This window comes from Pseudoliparis swirei, chromosome 22 (assembly GCF_029220125.1).
Source record: "Pseudoliparis swirei isolate HS2019 ecotype Mariana Trench chromosome 22, NWPU_hadal_v1, whole genome shotgun sequence".
Classification (NCBI taxonomy): domain Eukaryota; kingdom Metazoa; phylum Chordata; class Actinopteri; order Perciformes; family Liparidae; genus Pseudoliparis; species Pseudoliparis swirei.
The window spans coordinates 2,586,634-2,613,543 of NC_079409.1; the positions used below are offsets into that span (position 1 = coordinate 2,586,634).

General features: G+C 48.0%; 1 protein-coding gene across 2 annotated transcripts; it reads right to left on the reverse strand.

The window, feature by feature from the left end:
• Positions 1 to 2,207: 2,207 nt before the first annotated feature.
• On the reverse strand, positions 2,208 to 26,548 carry si:ch211-113g11.6 (uncharacterized protein LOC559008 homolog). Of its 2 annotated transcripts, XM_056405901.1 has the most exons (14): positions 26,265 to 26,548; positions 20,436 to 20,575; positions 20,293 to 20,355; positions 17,587 to 17,682; positions 17,348 to 17,453; positions 16,149 to 16,256; positions 14,931 to 15,070; positions 12,751 to 12,929; positions 11,540 to 11,651; positions 11,240 to 11,453; positions 8,545 to 8,660; positions 7,954 to 8,126; positions 7,496 to 7,551; positions 2,208 to 7,080 (listed from the first exon to the last, which is right to left on the reverse strand). In XM_056405901.1, exons 1-14 carry the CDS (start codon positions 26,341 to 26,343, stop codon positions 6,734 to 6,736), a joined length of 1,929 nt encoding a protein of 642 aa, XP_056261876.1. In that variant the 5' UTR covers positions 26,344 to 26,548; the 3' UTR covers positions 2,208 to 6,733. The 2 variants fall into 2 exon arrangements, with proteins under 2 accessions (XP_056261876.1, XP_056261877.1); XM_056405902.1 differs by lacking the exon at positions 26,265 to 26,548 and having other exon boundaries at positions 20,202 to 20,355; positions 20,436 to 20,471.
• Positions 26,549 to 26,910: the final 362 nt, after the last annotated feature.

A 26,910-nucleotide genomic window follows, 5' to 3' on the forward strand; every position in this document is an offset into this window, starting at 1 on the left:
TGACTTCCTTTGCGTGGGTTGAGATCCCTGAGTGAAAGGTAGACTGCTCTATAAGACCTGGTCCAGGTCCTGAAAGTAGTCCTGAGAGTCCGCCACTTGGACGTAGTGCAGTGTGTTACTGGAGAAGAACTACTGTGTGGTAAGGACTTCAGGAGCGTTCTGACGGTTGTCCTAGCCCCCTTTTGAAAAGGTACCATCCGATAGGCGCTAGAGGAGAACCTGCGCTGGTATTTGACGGGTGGGGGGTGAGAATGTGTTGGCTTACCCTCGACATGCACCAGCAGAACCAGAACCAGAAGGTATCAGCAATGCTCATTTTTCTGCTGACCCCCATATTTCCAAAATTGCAAAGTGGTATCTCCCATGAAACCGGTGCAAGGATACGGATATCTCTATAACCTAGGCAACCGTCTCCATTGGTACTGTAGATACCAACAAGAGGTAGAAGGGAGAACATGTTGGCTTCAACCACAGCGGAAACAGTTTGGTTTGGTTTTCTCAAGAAGATGACCTCATTGATCTGAGAGATAGGACTTCTGGAACAATTATAATGGAATATGGCTTTGATGTATTTTCGGGGCATTGGCTTGACATCTATTTCTTAGTGTGTGGTTTGTGTGTGTGTGTGTGTGTGTGCTCCTGATAACTGCAGAATAATGAATGTGCCAAACTGATTACAAAGAAAGGAGGATTTATATTCAAGGGCTTCGTTCTGTGGGTAAATGTGAATAGAGTTGATAAGCAGTCTTTTGTTTGTTTGATGGAGACTCGGGGTCTTTGTTCTGAGAGTAGAGCTCAGGACTCGATTGACTTCTAAAACTACTTTTACTGAAGGAGGTTGTTGGTCTCACTTTACTCTCAGAACGCAAGATAACAAAAGACGATTCCCAAAACATGAACGTGCATAACTTGAGTTTTCTATAACCGTTGCTCTATGGCTGAGGTTGAACAATTCTAATTTGAATTAATATTTCACAACAGTCACAAGCCCTCTCCTGGTAAACAAATAAACAGTTATATTACTCTTGTTGATTGTTATCTTCTTTTAACAATACCCATATTTGCAAGATTCAGATTTTGAAAAGTAAAGCAAATGCCCAAGAGCCTTATGCATTCTCTCTCCTGACCACCAGGGGGTGACTCCTCTGGTTGTATAGAAGTGTATGCTTCATGTTTTAAAGCTGCATTCTCTCTCCTGACCACCAGGGGGCGACTCCTCTGGTTGTATAGAAGACTATGCTTCATGTGTTAAAGCTGAATTCTCTCTCCTGACCACCAGGGGGCGACTCCTAAGGTTGTATAGAAGTCTATGCTTCATGTGTTAAAGCTGAATTCTCTCTCCTGACCACCAGGGGGCGACTCCTCAGGTTGTATAGAAGTCTATGCTTCATGTTTTAAAGCTGCATTCTCTCTCCTGACCACCAGGCGGCGACTCCTCTGGTTGTATAGAAGTTAGAGTGTATTCCTTTCACAGCGTGTTGTCATTGTAATCGTGGTCGCTTTGTGTTTTACGCGCTGCCTCATCAAGGTCCTTTCATGACGAGGATCACTCAACAATGCAGAAGCTCACTGAGGGGTAATTGCCACATTTCTCTCCTCTCATTCACTTATTGTTATTAAACGTCATTAGAAGGCGGGGCAACACTCCCTTGAGTACGACCTTGTCTTTTTCCTATCAAAGTTCATTAGCATGTAGCCACGTGATCAGGTTCTCAAAGACTGGAGACTTCAGTTCAGTCAGTTTGAAATGCTTTTACATATTTTGCTGATACACCAAAACATCTGGCCAACAGGTGGCGACGATGCAACCTGCTCGTCTTGACGGGAACCTTCAACCAATATTCTGCCAGTTGAACGTCTCCATGCACCTTTGTATCGTTATTAACTGAAACATTTTGATTCCAATAGCCCTGAATTGACTAAATAAATAGATTAAATTGAGAAAATTATATATTTTTTGTTATTGCTCTTTATCGAGTATCTAATTGCTTTACCCGAGAAAAAGATGATGAATACGATTATGGATTCGAATTCATTAATGATAGTCGAAAGGAAATAAAAAAGCCCCTAAGATATGTCATAAGCATGTATATACTGCATCAATTAATTTCCCCTGAATATCACATAAAATACCTCATTTATATAAATCTTTTAAATTAATAGAGTTTAAAGCAATTCATTTCCCTTCAAATAAAGACAGTGAATAATTTCTTTATACTTGTGTTTTATTAATTTTCACCGCACATGTCAATATGGGTTAGTTACATGAATATCTATTGCACTGTAGATATCTGTTTTTTTTAAATACATGTTATGAGATGGCATTAGACACGGAATGGCACCAATAGAAATCTTTTTTTTCTATAATAATAATAATAATAATAGAGTTCGGCTTGTCAGTTTTAAAATGAGATATATGGAGACACAGCATCGTGGACATACATCAGGTACAGAACACAGAACACAGCGACCCGCTCCACTCGACGTTGATTTGCTCCCAGCAGATAAACATGAAGCCGGTTCCCTGAAGGCGGATCGAGAGCTCGCTTTGAAGGAAATGAGCCGTTTAACGGAGCGTGACGGAGGAGAGCGAGCGATAACTGACGTTGGATAGAGCGACCGTGTTAACATCCTCATCAAAGCTTAAACGCATCTCCCAGCCGCCGCGCAGTAGAACGCAGCCCCGCGGCGCTGAGGATGAGGAGGAGGGGAAGAGCTGCGTGACGAAAGCTCGATTCCATCTGCCCGAGTGGCAGAAGAAGTGTAATCAGCTGTGCACAGCAGCGACCATCAGACCCCATTGAAACTCAAGGTTAGGAGACAAACCCTCACTTTTAAACGTCTCCGTCGTTCCTACAACGTAAAGTACTCGGTGACGAGGAATACTTCTTGGAAACAAACAAGAAGAATCAGGAGACGGAGAAAGGTCTGGGTGAAAGTCGATTGAGGCCTCGGCAACATTCAAACATCCGCCAACTCTCACGGACTCTGCAGGATGATCCAGGTTTGATCCGTCCAGCCGTGAGCTCTGACGCTATGAGAGACTCTTCCCCAGCAACAGCCTCATGCGCTCCGGGTCCAGGCAAGTCCCGAGTGTTTTAAAAGTGTCCATAAAAGGCAGTGGCGGGCCGTGGGCCTGGGGCCTGGGCCTTCAGTGAGGTCCTACACAGTCCCACCCGAATTAATCCACCTCTTATTACTATCATTATGATGCCATGGCTCTAGACCAGGGCTGCTCAATACGTCGATCGCGGCGTAGTATTGGTAGATCGCATGACATTAAAAAAATTTGGCCCGCCCCCGTCATTTTCTCTATAGCACGTCTTTGTTCATTTATTAAACTAAACAGCCGTCTGAAGTTGATCGTATCTACACAACAGCATGTCATTTCTCTCGGCTCTCCGTCTCGCGCTCTGCAGAATGCGCGCATCGGGACGGAGAAAAAGAAGGAAAAAAAGTCACTTGCACTCGTTTGTTCACTAAACAGGGCATTGTCGCACCCAAAGCAGATTTCAAGTATATGCTCGACCAAATCGACATCTTCTCCTCCTTCCGCCATTGTGGGTTGAAAAAACAGCTTTGTAGTCCGCGAATTAATTCCTTTATCAAATTCAGTTTCCTAGTTCTGAGGTTTTGCATCTACCTGCCCATAGGCCCCGCCTCTCAATATTGGTAATCCAATCAAAAGACGTGCAGCACTCCGCCTGCTAGCTGGCTCCTGTGCCGGTTCCGGGGCCTTCTCGAAGGCCTAGAGGAGCCAACTCTAAAGCTGATTGGTTGACACAACATTGTCATTCGCATTCACTTGAAGCTACCAGCGCCCGCAATGTTGATTCTGAAGGCCTAAGGGCAGATTTTAGCCCCCTGGCAACACACGATGGCTGAATATGATTGGATAAAAGATCTAACATAAAAACCAGCCCTCCAAATCTCAACCTGGCGCTGGCAGCAGCGCAACCAAGAGGAACGCTATGAAATTAAGAGAATAACTCTTACTCTGGGAAATAATTGAATACATATTTGTGGGGAAATATATTTAGAAAAAAATATATATTCTGATGATGTTTAGGCCAGCAGAGAAGGCCTTGCTGGCCCTGACGGCCCGCCACTGATAAAAGGACATTCGGCCGTGTCGGCATTCTACGTTTCTGGAAAGCAATGAGTTGTTGAATGTTGTTGTTTCTGAAGCAATTGACGCAGAATATGGATTTGATGAAAGTTCCTGAACGAGCTCGCCGAGAGGCGGAGAAAACCCTTCAGCCCTCATGGGGTCAAACACACGACTTTCACCCAGGAGCCGCTGCAGCCTAACAAACGAAAGTTCACTCAGGGTTACGCTGTTGCGTTACGCTGTTGCATTACGTTGTTGCGTTACGTTGTTGCGTTACATTGTTGCGTTACATTGTTGCGTTACGTTGTTGCGTTACGTTGTTGCGTTACATTGTTGCGTTACAATCGTATCTTACATTGTTGCATTGTTGAGTTATTGCATTGTTACTTTGTTACGTTGCGTTTGCGGGGTTACAGTTGTTGAGTTACGTTGTTACGTTGTCACGTTAGTTGTGTTTCTTACAACGTGACCACGTGACGTTGTTTTCTGTTCCTGCAAGCGTTTCACGAGGCTGAAAGATCCATGAAACACATTTCTGGTTCAGAAACGTTGACTTTCATCCGTAAGATGCGTGCTGCGTTGTCTAGCGTGGATCTGGAAGCTCGTAACACCAGAGGAAACATCGGCTTCTCCCGCACAGCTTTCTGAGGCCGATCACAACGCTCGCCCCGAGCCCTTCTGTGTGTGTTGACATCATTTCCTTCAAAGGTCGGCGCGGCAACAGCCTCCGCACAATGTGTCGACCGTGATGTCGATGCCGAGACACGCAGACGGGGGGTTTTGGGGGGGGGGGGGGGGGGGTTCACACGCTCAGAGTTTCTCCAGGATGAAATATCTTGTCGGCTATAAGGAGCGTGGAATATTTGCAAATGCGCGTCGGGGGAAGACGAGGTCGCTCAACGACGATCAAGAGGAACACGACACCTCCTGGAGATCCTCCCGGCTGAGGACATGTTCCCCGACGGTGTGAAACACGTTCGTTAGTCCGTCGCGTGAGGAGTCGACCCCGTCGTCTAATTGGCTATAAATGACATCTCTGGCACAGTGGAAGTCAGATCTATCCGACGCCACTGAATGAAGATCGCCAGCGCTCTGGAGAAGCTGCTAATGCGCTGCATAATTCATCACTTCTTCATGCGGCTGTTCTGTATTCAGAGGGTTTAGCTTTCGGGGTCATTGGGCAAACACAACCAACCTCCTTTTACACGTAGCTTGAACCTCCTGGTATTGACGACATGTCGTGACTGCAGCTGTCGAGCAATTTTTTTTCTTTTTTCACAGCTTAGAGAAACACAAACGTACGAGAAAGACGACCAGTGTCTGGATGTCCCTGGAGAGAGAGAGGCAACGCGGTCGATGGGTACGTGTCACGTTCTAACTATGGCATAAAACCCAAACAATCAACACAAAATGTCTCACAAGTAGGCAGCAATGGTAGAAATCAGCATCTGCGTAGCAATAAAATACAGAACACACTCCAAGTACAAGTACAAGCCTTCTTTCTTTTTTTACAAGCAAACAATGAAATGAAAAGCCTAAATATGGCGTTCCGCATAGCTTCGTCCGCCCTCGTGATGATGTGAGTGTTGCTATAGCGCGACACCTTGTTCACGTCTTTACGCGTCGTCGGGACTCGGAATTCTCAACAACAACAAAAACGGCCATTTTGTTTTACATAACTTGCGAACTATCGTCTCCCCACAATAAATGCTTATAAACACTTCCCCATTGATTGATGGCTTAATTTAATTATGTCATGCTTTTATTCTGAAGGCTCTCTCTCTAGCGCTAATATTGATCTGTGGGAGCTGCGGGCAATGTTTTTTTCTTCTTTACATTCTGTTAAGTGTTTTGTTTCTGATGCTCTGGGGAGGAGAAAATATGCAAAAATTACACTTAAACAAATTAATAAAACAACGGACAAAGCTGCGAACAAGGCGTGATAACGGCGTTTGGTACCATCTGATAAAAAGATGCAAGAAACTGCCTCGTCTGAGGAGGAGGTGCTGAGACACAGTGATGTTTTTTTCCGAAGACGAGCTACCGCCCACCCGCCTACTTCCTGTCAAAAAGATGACACTTCCCTCCCGGCCATGTTTTAGGCCTCGACTGCAAAATTGTGCTTAGCAGTTTTAAGGCTTTTTAAAATCTCAATACCAGACAATGGTCTATACCGATGAAGTTTAACAAGATAAATGATTAGACGTTTGAGAGCGGTATTAAAGGTTTATATATTCACAAATAAGCACAGTCAAGTCGATTTGAAAACAAGTAAAATAATCGGCCTGGTATCGGCGTTGTTTTCGCCCCAACTCACACGATATGTTAACGAGAGGAAAGGTTCGCAAAAGCACCGAGTCACGGTCGATCGAAACCCGCGAGACGAGTCGAATTCACGGGACGCTAACTTCGATTTTCAAACTTCTGCTCTTAACAAGATGGCTGCACATGTCGCTCTTCATGCAAGAAAAATAACAAGAACAGAATTTGACGACGTCCGACCCAACCGTGAACTTTGATGCCGTGCGAACCCAACCTCCTAACAGAGGCTCCTCCTCTTCCTCGCACAGAGAGCCGGTGAGGATGATAAGGGGGGTATTAGCATTAGCGGTAGCCGCGGGGTTAACGGAGCCACAGGGTGACCGCGGCGAGCAGGAGCAACGGCCCCAAAGCGGCGGAGGAGGAGGCGGCCGGGAGCCCGCCGCCATTCACTAGCCTGAAGGAGATGACCTCCACCTTGAACCCGTCCTCGGTGGCCATGCAGCGGAACACGCCCTCCCTCAGGGGCGTGTCCACGGCCGGACCCAGGACGCAGTAGCCCCCGGAGAAGAGGCACGGGTAGTTCTTGATGCAGTTGTCCTTCTCCCAGCGGTAGGCGGCGTGGAAGGAGCGCACGGGGCAGGGCAGGAAGACGGAGGTGTTGGCCTGCACCAGCACTTCTCTAGGGGAAGTGCGGCGCTGCTTCAGAGCTGGAGGGACAAAGACATGCACAAAATAACACTTTCATATCGCAGAATACCAGACGCATAGAGTGAGTAAAAGCACGTCGTGTGAAACGTATAATTCCTTTGCTCCGAGATATTAGTTAAAGACCTCGTGGTTCTTATTATTTTCTGGAGGGATAAATAGACGGACCTCATCACTGACCCAGCTGGAAGTAAAAAGCAGGATTAAAATCAGATAGCCGTCCATCCAGAGGGGAGTAAGGTCAAGATTAGCTGAGGGTATAACTGGCCGTGATGTAGAGAAAAAGTTTAAAAGAAGAGACTCCCTGTGGGCTTCTGGACCCTGCTCAATTATATGATAATCATCTTTTAACTGAACTCAGAAGAATGTTCCTATTTTGGTTGAATAAAGACACACAGAGAGAGATAAGGGGCTCACCAGCAGCTTCCCCACAAACAGAGGAGTTTGACTGGTCCAGGTTCTGAACCAGCGTCCTGTAGGGAAAGAATTATCACAGAAAATAAGCAGCATTAGGAAGACCAATGGCTCAAAACCCACTGTTTACTTATAAATTAAAACGTGCACCACTGAAATCGTTCAACAATGCCAGGGAGGCGGGAAAGAAAGAGGTGGGAAAAAAGGAGGCGGGAAAAAAAGAGGCGGGAAAAAAGGAGGCAGGAAAAAAAGAGGCGGGAAAAAGGAGGCAGGAAAAAAGAGGCGGGAAGAAAGGAGGCGGGGAAAAAGAAGGGGGGGGGAAGAGGCGGGAAAAAGGGGGCAGAAAAAAAAGAGGCGGGAAGAAAGGAGGCAGGAAATAAAGAGCCGGGTAAAAAGGAGGCAGGAAAAAAGAAGGTGGGAAAAGGAAAAAGCCGTGACCTCACACAAACACACATTCGTACCCGGTGGTGACGTTGTATCCGGGCGGGATGGGGATGCACCTCCTCCTGGATCGGTCCCAGCCGCAGTACGGGTCCCGGGACAGGATGCACTCCCTGCACGTGTCGCCGTAGCGACCGCAGTCGGCCAGCGGCAGCCGCTGGACCTCCATTGCCGTGCCCACGTACAGGTGTCCCTGTGCGGAGGGAAGAGGGATGCAATGAGTCAATGAGTCGGCTCGCTTGACTATTTTCGTGACACGGTAGTTACAAGTCAATGTTTTATTGTTTTTTAGGGTGCCAGAGCCTCTGAAGCAGCTTTCATACACTACAAAAACCCTCAATTTAAACATGAGGAATATCTAAACTCATCACTGGAAGATATTGGTTATGTTCTGAAGGCTGAAATAATCCCAAAGATCAACAGGAAGATTAACTCTCCAGTCGCCAGATGTTGGCTTTGTGTGCAGCGGTTATCGTTAAAACCTTCGTGGTATAACAACGAGGATAATAAGAAAGAAAGCCATCCTGTCTCTTTAAATCCCTTCAAACACAACCTCGTCTGGTTGACGGTAAACTCAGGCGAGACGATGGTGGCGTATTAGAACGTTGTACCTTTTGGGAGTCGATGGCCATGTTCAGAACCGGGCCCTCGTTGTGGAACAGGGAGTACTGAGATATGACGAACACGCCCTCGCTGCTGTGGAGGACCTTCAGGATCTTGCCTTGGTCTGTGGAGGAGGGAGAAGACATCGTTAAAGGAGTGGAGGACCTCGACGTCGGATGGAACCGATGCCGCGATACCGGCAACGGCAATGCGCCCGACGGAGTGGACTCGATCGCAGAAGGTTCCGTTCCCGACGGATGAAAGCGGCCCGCGTCTTCGCTCCGCCTCTCCTGTCCCGCGTCACGTTCTCTCGGTTCGTTCCCTGAGCCGATGTGAGACACAGGAACAAAATTAAGTGGCCTAGATTTCTCTCCAACTGGACATTGAAGTGTGGGCGGAATCCCGTGGGACGGTGTTTCTATTCGAGGACACAGAAAGGTCTTCAGGCGACGGAGAGAAGAGGAACACATCACAACTGAACCGACGTGTCGCGCTCTTCTCTCTTGCTTTGAATCTCTAAATAATGACGCATCAGATGATTTTGTACCTTCCCCGCTGTGAAGATGTGTCGACGCCGATGCCTTTCATCCACTCAGGTTCTCGCCTCACTGTCTCAAACTTCCAATCTGCCTCATTGTGTTTTTAGATCTCTGTTTCTTCCCGTCGTCAAAGCTAGCGTTCCTCAGTTCATCCGTTTAAATCTCTCGGGATTCTTTAATCCCGTCCGCGGTTATTTCCGTCTCCTTCATCCCGGTACAGTCGAGTCAGCAGACGGTGACGCTGCTGCACGGCTGTGACTTCTGCTGAGATTATCAGGTTATTTTGGGGGTTTTATTTTACCCGGGGATTCTGCTGAGTGCAGGTATCCTTCACCCAGCTGCACACACGCCTCGCCCTGAAGCTTCGCCTGTTGTCCGTCCCAAAAAAGGTCAATAAATAAATTTTCTAGCTGGCCTGAAGATTCAGCCTCTCCTTCTCAAAGGTCCGTCTCCTCTCCAGACCTTACGACCTCCGCTGACTTGCCGTCACTCGCCCACGCCTATAACAACATTTCGACCCTCCTCTCTGACCTTGACGCCACCTCGAGTGTCAGGTACAGAGAAAAATGAATTCAGTGTGTGTGGCTCTGGCATTTCTTCCACCTCAAGTCTAAGAAACCATCTGTTCCAGAACCGTCCGTTATCTTACGCAATATATAATGCAGACTAATAGTACTAATTATTGTTATTCGCATTATTCATTTATGTATGTATTTCTTTATTTCAAGTTCCTCTGCATCTCTTCCACAAACCAAAAGCTTGACTCTGCTGTACAAAGGACAACATTTTCTCTGGCCTATAAGCCTAAAGCACCTTTGGATCCGGTCTCAGGACCGAGCTGTGTGTCCAGCTCGGTCACGTGACCTCACCGACCGGCGGCTGGGCCGGAAGAAGGTGTGATGAGTGATGTCCTCCGCTGGGGTCGAGGTGCCCTTGAGCCCCCGCCGAGTCGTCACTCTACTTGAGCTCGAGTGTCGGCTCTGATCGGCTCGTATAGGGTCTGATTGGCTCTGATTGGTTCTGATTGGATCAATGCGGAGCTGGGAGGGGGAGGGGGGGGGAACGTGCACGCCGGTTTTCATTTAGAGTGCACTTCACATATTTCTGTCATCAGCAGCGATGACCTCATTCCCTTCAAAGGTATTTATTATGTTGAACCCGTCATCGGAGTGTCCGTCCCCGGGGAAGACTAAAAGCATGCGCTCCGTATGTGTGTGTGTATGTGTGTGTGTGTGTGTGTACGTGTGTGTGTGTGTGTGTGTATGTGTGTGTGTGTATGTGTGTGTGTGTGTGTGTGTGACCCAGAACACGCCTGTTGAGCGGCCAGCAGGATGAAACCGGCTCCTCAGGAAGACGCCGCTCGCCGCCTGTCTCGTGGGCGGCGAGCGGCGAGGTGAGACACGGAGCATGTGACTTGTCACGGTTGCCATGGTGATCTCCCACCGAGGCTGTGAGTAACTGCAGCTCCGCCGCTCTTTGATTAATTGGAAAATATGAAATGGATTCTCCTCGGAACACGTCTGAACCTCGCTTCTCTTCTTCTCGCGCTCGGGGCTGAGGTTCACGTTTTATTGTCTTTTCTTTGCATTAATTAAATGGTGAGAACAAACGTCGCCGCGCATCAACGTTTAAATCCTCCTCTCTTCATTATTATTCACAATAACCGGAGCAGCTGCAGACAGTAAATACTGAAAGGGTTCAGCAGCTGCTCTCAGGACGGAGGTGGAGGAGGAGTATTAAACATCTGGAGAGACAGATTGTTTTCCTGGGGGGGAGGGGCACGACTCCAGCGGGACGACGACGTTTAGACCAAAATGATCTAGAAGGCACGTAAAATAATTACAAAAAGACACAAGAATATGACAGAGAGAAACAAAATATCCACAAAAAGGCCAAAATAACTAAAAAATACACTAAATTATGACAAAAAGACACAAAATAACTACAAAGAGACGCAACATTATGACAAGAAGACAAAATAACTAGAAAAAATACACAAAATAGTTATAAAGAGACGCAAAATTATGACAAAAAGAGACATTTCTAAAAAACAACACAAAATAACCACAAAAACTCGGCTCAGTTGTTTATCGATGTAAAAAGGAAATGCAGATTATAAAAGTAACACACAGACACACACAGCCACACACACACACACACACACCTGTGCCCAGGTACAGGACGCTGTAGTGCTCGTCGTTGACCGCCAGCACGATGTCCGCCACGGCGTGCGTGATCTGGGCGTCGTCCGGCAGGTCGAGCGGCGCCACGCCGACGGGCCGGATCACGTCCTCGATCTCCGGGTGGTACCGGATCACGCCCAGGTTCTTGATGTCGTTGTGGCCGCCGGCGCCGGACGTGGAGTTCTTACGGACGCACTGCGGAGGAGGAGAGGGGACCGGTGAGCCTCTGGGCCGTTTGTTGTTGTTGTTGTTGTTGTTGTGATGGATCGCTCTGCCCTCACCATGCCGGGCCGGCTGCCGGCGATGAACGGGCTGCTGTAGCCCTTCAGCTTGGAGGTGCTGAAGGCCTGGTCGATGTCCTCGATGGAGTAGGCGCACACCACGGTTTTGCCCCTGAGGAAGAGGAGTCAGGAGTTATGAGTCATGAGTTATGAGTCATGAGTTATGAGTGATGAGTTATGAGTCATGAGTTATGAGTTATGAGTTATGAGTTATGAGTCATGAGTTATGAGTCATGAGTTATGAGTGATGAGTTATGAGTCATGAGTTATGAGTCATGAGTTATGAGTTATGAGTTATGAGTTATGAGTCATGAGTTATGAGTCATGAGTTATGAGTTATGAGTCATGAGTTATGAGTCATGAGTTATGAGTCATGAGTTATAAGTTATGAGTTATGAGTTATGAGTTATGAGTCATGAGTTATGAGTCATGAGTTATGAGTTATGAGTCATGAGTTATGAGTCATGAGTTATGAGTTATGAGTGATGAGTTATGAGTCATGAGTTATGAGTCATGAGTTATGAGTTATGAGTTATGAGTCATGAGTTATGAGTCATGAGTTATGAGTTATGAGTTATGAGTCATGAGTTATGAGTCATGAGTTATGAGTCATGAGTTATGAGTTATGAGTCATGAGTTATGAGTCATGAGTTATGAGTCATGAGTTATGAGTCATGAGTTATGAGTTATGAGTCATGAGTTATGAGTTATGAGTTCACAGCTCTTATGTTGTGTGAACACAGACCTGACCTGATCCGTTTGGGAGGGGGGGCCTGTTGGGGGAGGGGTGTGTGGTCTGGGGCCTGTGGGGGTGGTCTGGGGCCTGTGGGGAGGGTGTGGTCTGGGGGCCTGTGAGGGAGGGTGTGTGGTCTGGGGGCCTGTGGGGGGTGTGGTCTGGGAGGGTGGCCTGGGGGGTGGTCTGGGGCCTGTGGGGAGGGGTGTGTGGTCTGGGGGCCTGTGAGGGAGGGTGTGTGGTCTGGGGCCTGTGGGGGGTGTGGTCTGGGGGCCTGTGGGGAGGGGTGGTCTGGGGGCCTGTGGGGAGGGGTGGTGGGGGTGTGGTCTGGGTCCTGTGGGTGTGGTCTGGGTCCTGTGGGTGTGGTCTGGGTCCTGTGGGGGGGGGTGGTCTGGGGGCCTGTGGGGGAGGGGGTGTGTGGTCTGGGGGCCTGTGGGGGAGGGGGTGTGTGGTCTGGGGGCCTGTGGGTGGGTCTCACCATGCGTTGGAGAACAGCCCGTACAGGACCCCGGCCCTCTTGTCGTGCGCCGTCAGCACCACGGCCTGCTTCATGTTGTTGTACTGCTGCTGCGTGTTGCCGGCGCCGCACATCACCCGGGCCTTCATGAAGGTGGTCCACGAGTCCGCCAGCAGGGCCTTGATGCCCCCCTCGTCCACCTGGGGGGGGGGGGGGCCGAGACCAAGACCACAAGGTCACCACGGGGGGACCAAGACCACAATATCTCATATAATATTTATATAAATATAGATATATATACAGTATATATAAAAATTATGTATTCATATATTATTCATATATATATATATATATAAATATACAGTATATAATTTATATATATATGAACATATGTATATATAAATATGCATATATATATATAATTTAAACATATACATACAGTCGTATGCAAAAGTTTAGGCACCCCTCTGAGGCTGCATGATAATTTACTCTGTCTTCACCAAAAAAAGATCACAGTTGTGTAATATTCATTTTCTAGTTAACACTGAGTGCTGGGGTGTTTTCCAGACAAAGATATTTAGTGTAGCAGTATTTAGTTGTGTGAAATTAAATCAAATGTGAAAAATAGGCTGTGCAAAAGTTTGGGCACCCTTATCATTTTGTTGATTTGAATACCTGTACCTACTAAATGCTGATTAACTGCAACACATAATTAGTCTGATTAACTCGTTACGCCTTCAATTCCATAGAAAGGTGCATCCAATCATTAGAAAAGGTATTTAAGGTAGCCAATTGCAAGTTGTGCTTCTCTTTGATTCTCCTCTGAACAGTGGCAACATGGGGCATCAAACAGCTATCGGATGATCTAAAGACAAAGACTGTCCAGCAGGATGGTTTAGGGGAAGGCTACAAGAAGTTATCCCGGAGGTTTCAGCTATCAGTTTCCACTGTGAGGAATGTTATTAAGAAATGGAAGGCAACAGGCACAGTTCTTGTTAAGGCCAGAAGTGGCAGGCCAAGAAAAATAGCGGAGAGGCAAAGGCGAAGAATGGTCAGAATGGTCAAGGACAACCCTCAGACCACCTCCAAAGACCTGCAAGGTCATCTTGCTGCAGATGGTGTCACTGTGCATTGCTCCACCATTCAGCGCACATTGCTCAGAGAACAGCTGTATGGGAGAGTGATGCGGAAGAAGCCTTTTCTGCACACACGCCACAAACCGGCTCGCTTGAGGTCTGCAAAACTACATTTGAACAAGCCAGGCTCATTTTGGAACAAAGTGCTGTGGACTGATGAGACAAAGCTAGAGCTATTTGGTCACAACAAGAGGCGTTACGCATGGAGGCAAAAGAACACAGCATTCCTAGAAAAACACTTGCTGCCCACAGTAACATGTGGCGGGGGGTCCATCATGCTGTGGGGCTGTGTGGCTAGTGCAGGTACTGGGAATCTAGTTAAAGTTGAGGGTCGCATGGATTCAACTCAGTACCAGCAAATTCTTGACAATAATGTTCTAGAATCTGTAACAAATCTGAAGTTAGGGCGGAGTTGTGTGTTCCAGCAGGACAACGACCCCAAACATCGCTCCAAATCCACTAAGGCATTTATGCAGTGGAACAACTACAATGTTCTGGAATGGCCATCCCAGTCGCCAGACTTGAATATAATTGAAAATCTATGGGGTGACTTGAAGCGGGCTGTCCACGCTAGGCACCCATCAAACCTTACTGAACTGGAGATGTATTGTAAGGAAGAATGGTCCAAAATACCTTCATCCAGAATTCAGACACTCATCAGAGGCTATAAGAAGCGTCTAGAGGCTGTTATTTTTGCAAAAGGAGGCTCTACGAAATATTAATGTGATTTTTCTGTTGGGGTGCCCACATTTATGCACCTGTCTAATTCTCTTATGATGCATATGGCATATTTTCTGTTTATCAAATAAACCTTATTTCACTGCTAAAATATCACTGTGTCCATGAAGTATTATATATATGACAAAGAAGTTCCTGATCCAAATGCCCAACAATTTATAGATGAAAGTAATGGAGATTATCAGGGGTGCCCAAACTTCTGCATACGACTGTATATAGGTCGTATATTTATATATATACCTGTATATATATCTGTATATATAAATATATATTTAAAATGATCACGTGTAGCGTGTAGCGTGTAGCGTGTAGCGTGTGGGTCCTCACCGTGCAGACCCGGCCGATGCGCGCCTTGTACGGCTCCTCGTCGACTCGGGCCGTCTTGTTGAACTCGCTGAAGAAGAAGTAGATCTCCTCCTTGTGCTGGACGGACGAGGGGATCACAGCCGCGCCCGCAAACTGAGGGTCTGGGACCAGAGGGGGACCGTGAGACCGGGACCAGGTCCATGTGGAGGGACCAGGTCCAGGACCGTGAGACCGGGACCAGGTCCAGGACCATGTGGAGGGACCAGGTCCCTTCTGGAGGGCCATCCTCCTCTTCATACTCCTCTTCCTCCTCCTCTTCCTCAATCACCTACTTCTCCTCCTCCCCCTCCTCCTCCTCTTCCTCCTTCTCTTCCTCAATCACCTACTTCTCCTCCTCCCCCTCCTCTTCCTCCTCCTCCTTCTCTTCCTCCTCCTCCTCTTCCTCCTCTTCATCCTCCTCTTCCTCAATCACCTACTTCTCCTCCTCCCCCTCCTCCTCCTCTTCCTCCTTCTCTTCCTCAATCACCTACTTCTCCTCCTCCCCCTCCTCTTCCTCCTCCTCCTTCTCTTCCTCCTCCTCCTCTTCCTCCTCTTCATCCTCCTCTTCCTCAATCACCTACTTCTCCTCCCCCTCCTCCTCCTCTTCCTCCTTCTCTTCCTCAATCACCTACTTCTCCTCCTCCCCCTCCTCCTCCTCTTCCTCCTTCTCTTCCTCAATCACCTACTTCTCCTCCTCCCCCTCCTCCTCCTCTTCCTCCTCTTCATCCTCCTCTTCCTCAATCACCTACTTCTCCTCCTCCCCCTCCTCCTTCTCTTCCTCAATCACCTACTTCTCCTCCTCCCCCTCCTCCTCCTCCTCTTCCTCCTCCTCCTTCTCTTCCTCCTCCTCTTCCTCCTCCTCCTCCTCTTCCTCAATCACCTACTTCTCCTCCTCCCCTTCCTCCTCCTCCTCTTCCTCCGCCTCCTTCTCTTCCTCCTCCTCCTCCTCCTCTTCCTCCTCCTCTTCCTCAATCACCTACTTCTCCTCCTCCCCCTCCTCCTCTTCCTCCTCCTCCTTCTCTTCCTCCTCCTCCTCCTCTTCCTCAATCACCTACTTCTCCTCCTCCCCCTCCTCCTCCTATTCATCCCCCTCCTCCTCCTCTTCCTCCTCCTCTTCCTCAATCACCTACTTCTCCTCCTCCTCCTCTTCCTCCTCCTCCTACTCTTCCTCCTCCTCTTCCTCCTACTCCTCATACTCACTCAGCAGCCAGACGTTCTCCGTCTTCAGGAGTTTCTGGGAACCGAAGGTGCGTCGGATGGAGCCGGCGTGACCCGCCACCGACGACATGGCGGAGTACAGGCTGCCATCTGAGAGGGAGGGAGGGAGGGAGGTTGTAGAGAGAAAGAAAGGGGTATTCAAGGTTCAGAAGGAGACGAGCCGCCAATCAAAGCGTCCTCAAACCCCACTTGGAGCCCCGTCTCCATGGCAACACAGACGGCGGAGCCCTTGAAACCTCTTCACCGGGGAGCCGGTCGGTGTTTAAGATGCGGAGCACCTCAAAGCGTCTAGATCACAGGTGTCAAACACGAGGCCCGCGGGCCGAATGCGGCCCACCACGTCATTTTACGCGGCCCCTGACGGCTTGAAAGACACATGGTCACCTTTATATCCTGTGCTTTTATTTTGAAGGTTTCAAATTTAAAATATTTGTGTTATAATATTAGATACATCTTCATGTGTACAATATTTCTACTCTTGTAATAAACAATAATCAAATGCAAGAGAGATATTTAAGAGTATGTTCGGGAGTACTTTATACAGATCTTCAGTTACACCGGCCCTTTAAGAGGCGGCCATGATGCTGATGAGGCCCACGGTGAAGATGAGTTTGACGCCCCTGCTCTGACGTCTTCTGGTTCCCCCCCCCCCCCCCCCCCGTCCAGCTGGAGGCCGGCCTGCTCGGCAAGTTTTTTTTTCTTCACAAAATTCAAATAAAGTGTGACATCATTCATTATTATTTCTTGATTATTTACTGTGATGGGGTTCAGATTTTATTTAAAGAGCGACCCGCTCGTTTTTTACTCGGGAGGAAGCAGCTGGCGGTTTCGGCAGTGTCCAAACGTTCACTTCCTGTGTGACCGTGCACACAGAGGCCAATCGAAACCAAAGGTCGCCTGTAAGGTTATCGGTAAGGTCGTCTGTGAGGTCGTCTGTAAGGTCGTCTGTGAGGTCGTCTGTAAGGTCGTCCTTAAGGTTGTTTTTAAGGTCGTCTGTAAGGTCGTCCTTAAGGTTGTTTTTAAGGTCGTCCTTAAGGTTGTTTTTAAGGTCGCCTATAAGGTCGTCTGTGAGGTCGCCTATGAGGTCGTCTGTGAGGTTGTCTGTAACAACGCGACCTTCATTGCGGCGTCTTCCTTTCTGTTGATGCTAAACCACGAAGAATCTACAAAGCCTCAGTTACCTGCAGGCAGGCTGATGGACTTCTGGGACGGGTACGGCGGGGAGATTTCGGAGGCAGACGCCATCTGCCCATTGCCCCGGACGTCCGTCAGCACCGTGTCGTTGACCTGCCGGAGGAGAGAGAGGAGGAGGGCTGACCTTTTGAACCTGTTTGTTCCCACCATACAGTAAACATCTTTATCCGTATTCATCACTGAACACATCGATAATGATAATATTAATAACAATGGAAGCTCTCACCAGCATCCAGCACCGGGGGCTGCCGGCGTTCGTCCCGCACACGATTATCGTGTCGTTCACTTTCTGGATGACCGTGATGAAGTTATCGCACTCCATCTGTGAGAGAAAGAGGCGGGAAATAAAGGCGGGGGGGAAAAGGCGGGAAATAAAGGCGGGAAATAAAGGCGGCAGGAAAAAAGTAGGAAATAAAGACGGAGAAAAAGGCGGGGGGGAAAAGGCGGGAAATAAAGGCGGGAAATGAAGGCGGCATGGAAAAGGTGGAAAATAAAGACGGGGGGGGGGATTTAGAAAACAAAGGCGGGAAATGAAGGAGGCGGGAAATGAAGGAGGCGGGAAATGAAGGCAGGGGGGAAAGGCGGGGGGGAAATCGGCAGGAAAGAGAGAAAAGGGGGGAGGATGAAAGAAACCCACAGATCGGGGATTACAGATACAGAGAGGAGCTTGACTTATTCATCAAGTACAGGAACATGGACTTGTGTCTCAGAGGATGGAGAATGAGGAATGAATGTGTGAGTGTGTGTAGGTGGATGTGTGTGTCTGAGAGTGTGTGTGTGTGTAGGTGGATGTGTGTGTCTGAGAGTGAGTGTGTGTAGGTGGATGTGTGTCTGAGAGTGAGTGTGTGTAGGTGGATGTGTGTGTCTGAGAGTGAGTGTGTAGGTGGATGTGTGTCTGAGAGTGAGTGTGTGTAGGTGGATGTGTGTGTCTGAGAGTGAGTGTGTGTAGGTGGATGTGTGTCTGAGAGTGAGTGTGTGTAGGTGGATGTGTGTGTCTGAGAGTGAGTGTGTGTAGGTGGATGTGTGTCTGAGAGTGTGTGTAGGTGGATGTGTGTCTGAGAGTGAGTGTGTGTAGGTGGATGTGTGTGTCTGAGAGTGAGTGTGTGTAGGTGGATGTGTGTGTCTGAGAGTGTGTGTGTGTAGGTGGATGTGTGTGTCTGAGAGTGTGTGTGTGTAGGTGGATGTGTAGGCGAGCGTGCACATTTTGTTGTACTTTGTGTTCTCGAGAGAAATACTTGTTTTAAGGCTCTTCTACACTCGAGGACCTCGGAGCTCAAACCATCGTCTTCTGCTGCGGCGTCCATGTTTTAATGACTGGATCTACGTCCAGAGCCAACGTGTGAGATGGAGGCCGGGGGGCTTTGTCTATAATTTGCATGTTATCCACGTCATCACGAGCCGGGAAAAAGTGACGCTGTGTAAAGAGCAACAGGTTCCCCCTGAGAGAGAGGAGGTCTAGACCTTCACCAGGAGACAGAGACAGCTTTAAAGAAAGAAGAATCCAGATCTGTCTGAGCTCCTCCCTCTTTTCTCCTCATGCCCCGCCTCCTAAAATAAAGGCAGTATTGCTAAAATAAGTAATGATTTTTCTAAAGCTCTACCAGACCCACAGAGGGCCTCAGAAGCAAGAGTTCACGAGCTGAAGAGGTCGGCCTCTCTGGGGGTCGTGTAAGGGTCAAAGTGAGACTTACGGTTTCACTTTGCTCCTTTACTCTCCAGCTTGTGAGGTGCGACTGGACCTGAGACCTCGTCTGGTCCTGAGTCAGCGCCTTCTTGGTCATGAGTAAAGTATCACTCCTCCGGTACACTCAGGGGGGGGGGAGGTGCTCAGCTGACATCAGGCCTGTTGAACCGGTGGACTTCTAGCTGGTGAAAGGTTCTCCACATGGAGCCTGACTGAAGGTCACCTGACTAAAGGTCACCTGACTAAAGATCACGTGGCTGAAGGTCACCTGACTAAAGATCACCTGGCTGAAGGTCACCTGGCGTGTGAGAAGTCTGACACAACGACGGTGAATCAGATATGAAATGATTTAGCATGACGGGGCCCTGGAGCGAGGGGAAGAAATCTTCTATCTACCTATCCACCCACCCATCCATCTATATATCTACCTATCCATCCATCTATCCATCTATCCACCTGCCTATCCACCCACCCATCCATCTATATATCTACCTATCCATCCATCTATCCATCTATTCACCTGCCTATCCACCCACCCATCCATCTATATATCTACCTATCCGTCCATCTATCCATCATCCCTCTATCGATCTATATATCTACCTATCCACCCACCCATCCATCTATATATCTATCCATCTATCCATCTATCTATCTATATATCCATCTACCTACCTAATCATCCATTGATTCATCTATTGTCATTTGGGTTTCTACCAGAACAAGTGTTTATGCTTTATTAATGTTCAAATAACCTTTTATTATTGTTTTAATGTCTGTTTTAACACATCTTTTTAAAGGCCTGTCCCTTTAAGAGTCCTCGGTCTGCTCCCATTGGCTGGCCAGAACACTCTGGGCCCTTCAGGCGACAAAGGAAGGGGAGCGACATCCTTCTGGCTCCTGACCTCATGAAGGTGACCGAGTTCACCTTCAGACACCTGAGAGAGGCTCAGACATCAACGACCAGAAGAAATTAAAATGTGTTCTCTTTTTAGCGATACGGCAAATTCAACCCGAGAATGAATGAAAGATCAGAATCCATGATCTTGATCATTCTCAAGATGAATTCATGTGTATTTAATTCTCATCTGTATTTCCTTCCTTAATGTCGCGTAGCAGCCGGTCAGGACTCTGAGGGGTGAAGGAGCTCCACTGACCTCACGCACATGATCATGGAAGAGGGCGATGAGAGAGATGATGACGTCATCCATGACAACACACTGATGGGGGAGGAGTTTGAGTTTCTACCTCGAGGGGCGCGGCCTTCGCCTTGCAGGTGTCCACGGCGGTCTGGTCGGAGGCCGCTGGGATCTGTGGGAGGAGCCACGGTTGAGTGTTTCAGACACATCGCACATGTGTGTATCTGAGAGATCACACACACACACACTCACCACCAGGTCGCGGACCCCCCTGCTGGTGAAGGTCAGCACGAACACGGCCGCCCGGCCGCCCACGTACAGCCGGTCGCTGCCCGCCGGGTGGAACATGCTGATGTAGTTCTCCGGCTGGGCAAAGTGGAACCGGGAGGCCTCTGAGGAGAACACGAGAACATCAGCAGGTAGCTCAGGTAGCTCAGGTAGCTCAGGTAGCTCAGGTAGCTCAGGTATCTCAGGTAGCACAGGTAGCTCAGGTATCTCAGGTATCTCAGGTAGCTCAGGTAGCTCAGGTATCTCAGGTAGCTCAGGTAGCTCAGGTATCTCAGGTAGCTCAGGTATCTCAGGTAGCTCAGGTATCTCAAGTAGCTCAGGTATCTCAAGTAGCTCAGGTATCTCAGGTAGCTCAGGTATCTCAAGTAGCTCAGGTATCTCAAGTAGCTCAGGTATCTCAGGTAGCTCAGGTATCTCAGGTATCTCAGGTGTCTCAGGTAGCTCAGGTATCTCAGGTAGCTCAGGTATCCCAGGTAGCTCAGGTATCTCAGGTAGCTCAGGTAGCTCAGGTATCTCAGGTAGCTCAGGTATCCCAGGTAGCTCAGGTAGCTCAGGTAGCTCAGGTAGCTCAGGTAGCTCAGGTATCCCAGGTAGCTCAGGTATCTCAGGTAGCTCAGGTAGCTCAGGTAGCTCAGGTAGCTCAGGTATCTCAGGTAGCTCAGGTATCTCAGGTAGCTCAGGTAGCTCAGGTAGCTCAGGTAGCTCAGGTATCTCAAGTATCTCAGGTAGCTCAGGTAGCTCAGGTATCTCAGGTAGCTCAGGTAGCTCAGGTATCTCAGGTAGCTCAGGTATCTCAGGTAGCTCAGGTAGCTCAGGTAGCTCAGGTAGCTCAGGTATCTCAGGTAGCTCAGGTAGCTCAGGTATCTCAGGTAGCTCAGGTAGCTCAGGTAGCTCAGGTAGCTCAGGTATCTCAGGTAGCTCAGGTAGCTCAGGTAGCTCAGGTATCTCAGGTAGCTCAGGTATCTCAGGTAGCTCAGGTAGCTCAGGTATCTCAGGTAGCTCAGGTAGCTCAGGTAGCTCAGGTATCTCAGGTAGCTCAGGTAGCTCAGGTATCTCAGGTATCTCAGGTAGCTCAGGTATCTCAGGTATCTCAGGTAGCTCAGGTATCTCAAGTATCTCAGGTATCTCAGGTAGCTCAGGTATCTCAGGTAGCTCAGGTATCTCAGGTAGCTCAGGTATCTCAGGTAGCTCAGGTAGCTCAGGTAGCTCAGGTATCTCAGGTAGCTCAGGTATCTCAGGTATCTCAGGTAGCTCAGGTATCTCAGGTAGCTCAGGTATCTCAGGTAGCTCAGGTAGCTCAGGTATCTCAGGTATCTCAGGTAGCTCAGGTATCTCAGGTATCTCAGGTAGCTCAGGTATCTCAGGTAGCTCAGGTAGCTCAGGTAGCTCAGGTATCTCAGGTAGCTCAGGTAGCTCAGGTATCTCAGGTAGCTCAGGTAGCTCAGGTATCTCAGGTATCTCAGGTATCTCAGGTAGCTCAGGTAGCTCAGGTAGCTCAGGTAGCTCAGGTATCTCAGGTAGCTCAGGTATCTCAGGTAGCTCAGGTAGCTCAGGTAGCTCAGGTATCTCAGGTAGCTCAGGTATCTCAGGTATCTCAGGTAGCTCAGGTAGCTCAGGTAGCTCAGGTATCTCAGGTAGCTCAGGTATCTCATGTATCTCAGGTATCTCAGGTAGCTCAGGTATCTCAGGTAGCTCAGGTATCTCAGGTAGCTCAGGTAGCTCAGGTATCTCAGGTATCTCAGATAGCTCAGGTAGCTCAGGTATCTCAGGTATCTCAGGTAGCTCAGGTATCTCAGGTAGCTCAGGTATCTCAGGTATCTCAGGTAGCTCAGGTATCTCAGGTATCTCAGGTAGCTCAGGTAGCTCAGGTATCTCAGGTAGCTCAGGTATCTCAGGTATCTCAGATAGCTCAGGTATCTCAGGTAGCTCAGGTATCTCAGGTATCTCAGGTAGCTCAGGTATCTCAGGTAGCTCAGGTATCTCAGGTATCTCAGGTAGCTCAGGTATCTCAGGTAGCTCAGGTATCTCAGGTAGCTCAGGTATCTCAGATAGCTCAGGTATCTCAGGTAGCTCAGGTATCTCAGGTATCTCAGGTATCTCAGGTAGCTCAGGTAGCTCAGGTATCTCAGGTATCTCAGGTAGCTCAGGTATCTCAGGTAGCTCAGGTAGCTCAGGTATCTCAGGTATCTCAGGTAGCTCAGGTATCTCAGTTATCTCAGGTAGCTCAGGTATCTCAGGTATCTCAGGTAGCTCAGGTATCTCAGGTAGCTCAGGTATCTCAGGTAGCTCAGGTATCTCAGGTATCCTGTATCTCAGGTATCTCAGGTATCTCAGGTAGCTCAGGTATCTCAGGTATCTCAGGTAGCTCAGGTATCTCAGGTAGCTCAGGTATCTCAGGTAGCTCAGGTATCTCAGGTATCTCAGGTATCTCAGGTATCTCAGGTAGCTCAGGTATCTCAGGTATCTCAGGTAGCTCAGGTATCTCAGGTAGCTCAGGTATATCAGGTAGCTCAGGTATCTCAGGTATCTCAGGTAGCTCAGGTAGCTCAGGTATATCAGGTAGCTCAGGTAGCTCAGGTGAGAATAACTGAGAAGTTATTATAGGATTCAGGATTGTTTCTCTCTTCACAGCTAAACACATTCAAATGAATGAAACCCAGTTGACAGAGGAAGCTAAAATAATAAAAAATAATAAAAGGACAAAGTTCACAGTTGTTTAATGTGATCATCACGGTGTTAATAATGATTACATATGATGAAATATGATTTAGAAATAAATATGATTTAGATGAACCCTGACAGTCAGACAGAGAAAAGAAGTGTGTGTTGAAACCCTGACAGTCGAGACAGAATGAAGTGGTGCGGGTTGCTATAGACAACTATCCATCCATCTATCTATGTATCTATCCATCTATCGATCGATCTACCTATCCATCTATCCATCCATCTATTTATCTATCCATCCATCCATCTATCTATCGATCTACCTATCCATCTGTCCATCCATCCATCTATCTATCTACCTACCTACCCATCCATCCATCCATCTGTCCATCTATATATCTATATATTCATCCATCCATCTGTCCATCCATCCATCTATCCATCCATCTATCCATCCATCTATCCATCTATCTATCCATCCATCTATCCATCTATCCATCCATCTGTCCATCCATCTATCCATCTATCCATCCATCTATCTATCCATCTATCTATCTATCTACCTACCCATCCATCCATCTGTCCATCCATCCATCTATCTATCTACCTACCCATCCATCCATCCATCTGTCCATCCATCCATCTATCCATCTATCTTTCTATATATTCATCCATCCATCTATCCATCTATCCATCTTTCCATCTATCTATCTATCTATCTACCTACCCATCCATCCAGCCATCCATCCATCTGTCCATCTATATATCTATATATTCATCCATCCATCTATCCATCTTTCCATCTATCTATCTATCTATCTACCTACCCATCCATCCATCTATCCATCCATCCATCTGTCCATCTATATATCTATATATTCATCCATCCATCCATCTGTCCATCTACTGTATATATCTATATATTCATCCCTCCATCTGTCCATCTCTCAAAAGCAGCAGGACAAAGTTCACACAGTTGTTTAATGTGATCATCACGGTGTTAATAATGATTACATATGATGAAATATGATTTCGATGAAACCCTGACAGTAGAGACAGAATGAAGTGGTGCGGGTTGCTATAGACAACCCACTGGGTTGCTATGGAAACAGCGGCCCTCTCTGTTTGGCGGGAGTCTGATTGATGTTCCTTCAGGAGGAGGTAAGTGATGGTTTAGTTTGTGTTCACCGCGGCTCGCCAACCGCTGCAGGAAATAAACCGTCTGTAGTTTATTTTAGGTTTTATTTAAAGCTTTGATCTGAGGTCAGGAGAACGACTGGAGGAGACGACAGCCAATCAGAAGGCCTCGTTTCTAAGTGCCACGTTCATATATTCGCCGACGACATGCAGAGCAGCTTCTCCGTGACACGAAAAAGAAGAACATGTGGATTCAACTGAGTCCATCAGGGTTACGGTGATGATGTCATGATGATGTCATGAGCATTACGATGACATCATCACGTCATCTACAGGAGATCAGGAAGAAGAAGAAGAAGAAGAAGAAGAAGAAGAAGAAGAAGAAGAAGAAGAAGACCGGGACGGTATGTCCGGAATCTCCTTCACTCCTTCTCTCCTTCTCTCCTTCACTCCTTCTCTCCTTCTCTCCTTCACTCCTTCTCTCCTTCACTCCTTCCATCCTTCACTCCTTCACTCCTTCTCTCCTTCTCTCCTTCAACCCCTCATATGTCTCTCCTTCTCTCCTTCTCCCCATCACTCCTTCTCTCCTTCACTCCTTCTCTCCATCACTCCTTCACTCATTCTTTCCTTCACTCCTTCTCTCCTTCACTCCTTTACTCATCATCTCCTTCGCTCCTTCACTCCTTCACCTCCTCACATGTCCTCCTTCCTCACCGTCCAGCTCATTGTTTCTATGTGCTGCTCTTCCTCTCCTTCGTGTTCCTCGATGTTTTTCCTCACATTACAGATTCACCGTGAGGATTCAACTCAAAGGTCTCCTTGAGTCACTGAGCGAGTAACATCCCATAATAATAAGACTGTAAAACAGCTTGAACATCAGTCATGAGGGAATAATAATATTGCTACGAAGCTCTAGTTGTTTGTGTGGGATGGATGTTTGATGACGTCATGTCCCTGCTGAGCTGTAATGGGCTTATTGTGATAGTCTAGTATCCGATGTACAATAAATATAAGAATACACGCATCCTCCGTCTGGGGCGCGCGGCCCGTGTCCGGCCCTGTGATGGAGCTTCACTGGACGGTGTGCGCGTGCACGGGGCCGTCATTTTGCGCGTGTCGTATACCGTGCTCCTCTGCGGGGGAGGAGGGGGGGGAGACACACAGCCCCCACCTTCTGACTGCATCAGAGGACGCGTGAGTGCGTGAGTGGAATAGATAACTATGTTCCCTTGCCTCCTACTACCTTCCTCCCTTCCCCCATCCTCTCCACGTCTAGTGTAAATACACCGCGCGCGCGTGGTGGCCTGCTCCCCGGGTCTCTGCTGCAGTGTGGAGCAGCTGCCGCGTCCCGCATTGCAGCTGCAACGAGCCCTGAACGCACCACCACGGATTTAGCGGTGCGTTCAGGGGACCGCTTTCCTCCACAAGGTTGCGTTCACGTGCACGTGACTGAAACACAGAGCGCACACATGCACGCGCACGGTGTCAAAGGGGGCCAAACGGTTAAAGCCACGAGTTGCACAAATCACATCCAAACGCATTGCAACGTGCGCGTGAGCGGATATGCACGCGACCGCCGACCGGAAATGGAAAAAATGACACGAAAGCCCCATCAGCCACTGCGGTAACATATTGAGTCTCTATCCAGATGTGCACCTCAGTCTGTGGACATGTGAGCGCGTCATTTACTCCTCGGCCGGTGGGGGAGGGGCATGGGGGGGGGGGGCTGTCTCATTAATACAGATATAACCGTCAATATGAACAAATGGACCAAAACAACAGAGAGAATACTCTCTCTTTATTCATCCCTCCATCCCTCTATTCACCCATCCATCGCCTCCATCACCTCGCGCGCACATTAATACAACATGACAGGCGACATGGAGACACCAATCAATACAAAAAACACGCCAATAAACACAATAAATACCTAAATAAACACAATAAATTCATAAATAAATAGATAAATAAATAAATAAATGAAGCTCCGACCGTGCAGAACGAATTTCAGCCTCGGAGACTTTCCGGTGATCATCGAGACGAAAAGCGGCAGCAGGAAAAAATTATTCATCGTGAAGCTCCTCGGTGAACAGCCGGCTGCAGGAATTATGAATTAATTAAAAAAACCTTCTTCTTCTTCCTCTTTCTTCCTTCCTTCCTTTCTTTTTTATTTGGGTCCTTTTCTTTCTTCCAGATCTGGTGCGTCCCGGATCTGCGCCGCCACCGACTGCTGGTCCCGGTCCCGGTGGTTCAGTTTGGAGACGTCGGGGTATCACAGGCTCCACCTCGGAAACAACCGGGGGGGCGGGGGCGAGGGGGGGGGGGGCAGCGGGGGCGCAGGAAATATAACTGTATTAATATTTACGGGATGACGTGTCGAGCCTGTTGCTGTTGTGAAAAGACGATTTCAAGGGATTTAATTTATTATTATTATATGATACACATTTACATAATTAATATTCATCACATCAGCTTTTTATCATAAATGTCCCGTTTTCAAAAACACTATGAAATCACGACAACAACAACACGTCCTCGTGCACGCGCACAGAATGACTCATAATAATCCCACATGTGGAATTATGATGCAATATTTTTATATTACAGCAAAAATGACGTCATCCCAGCTGCTGCATCA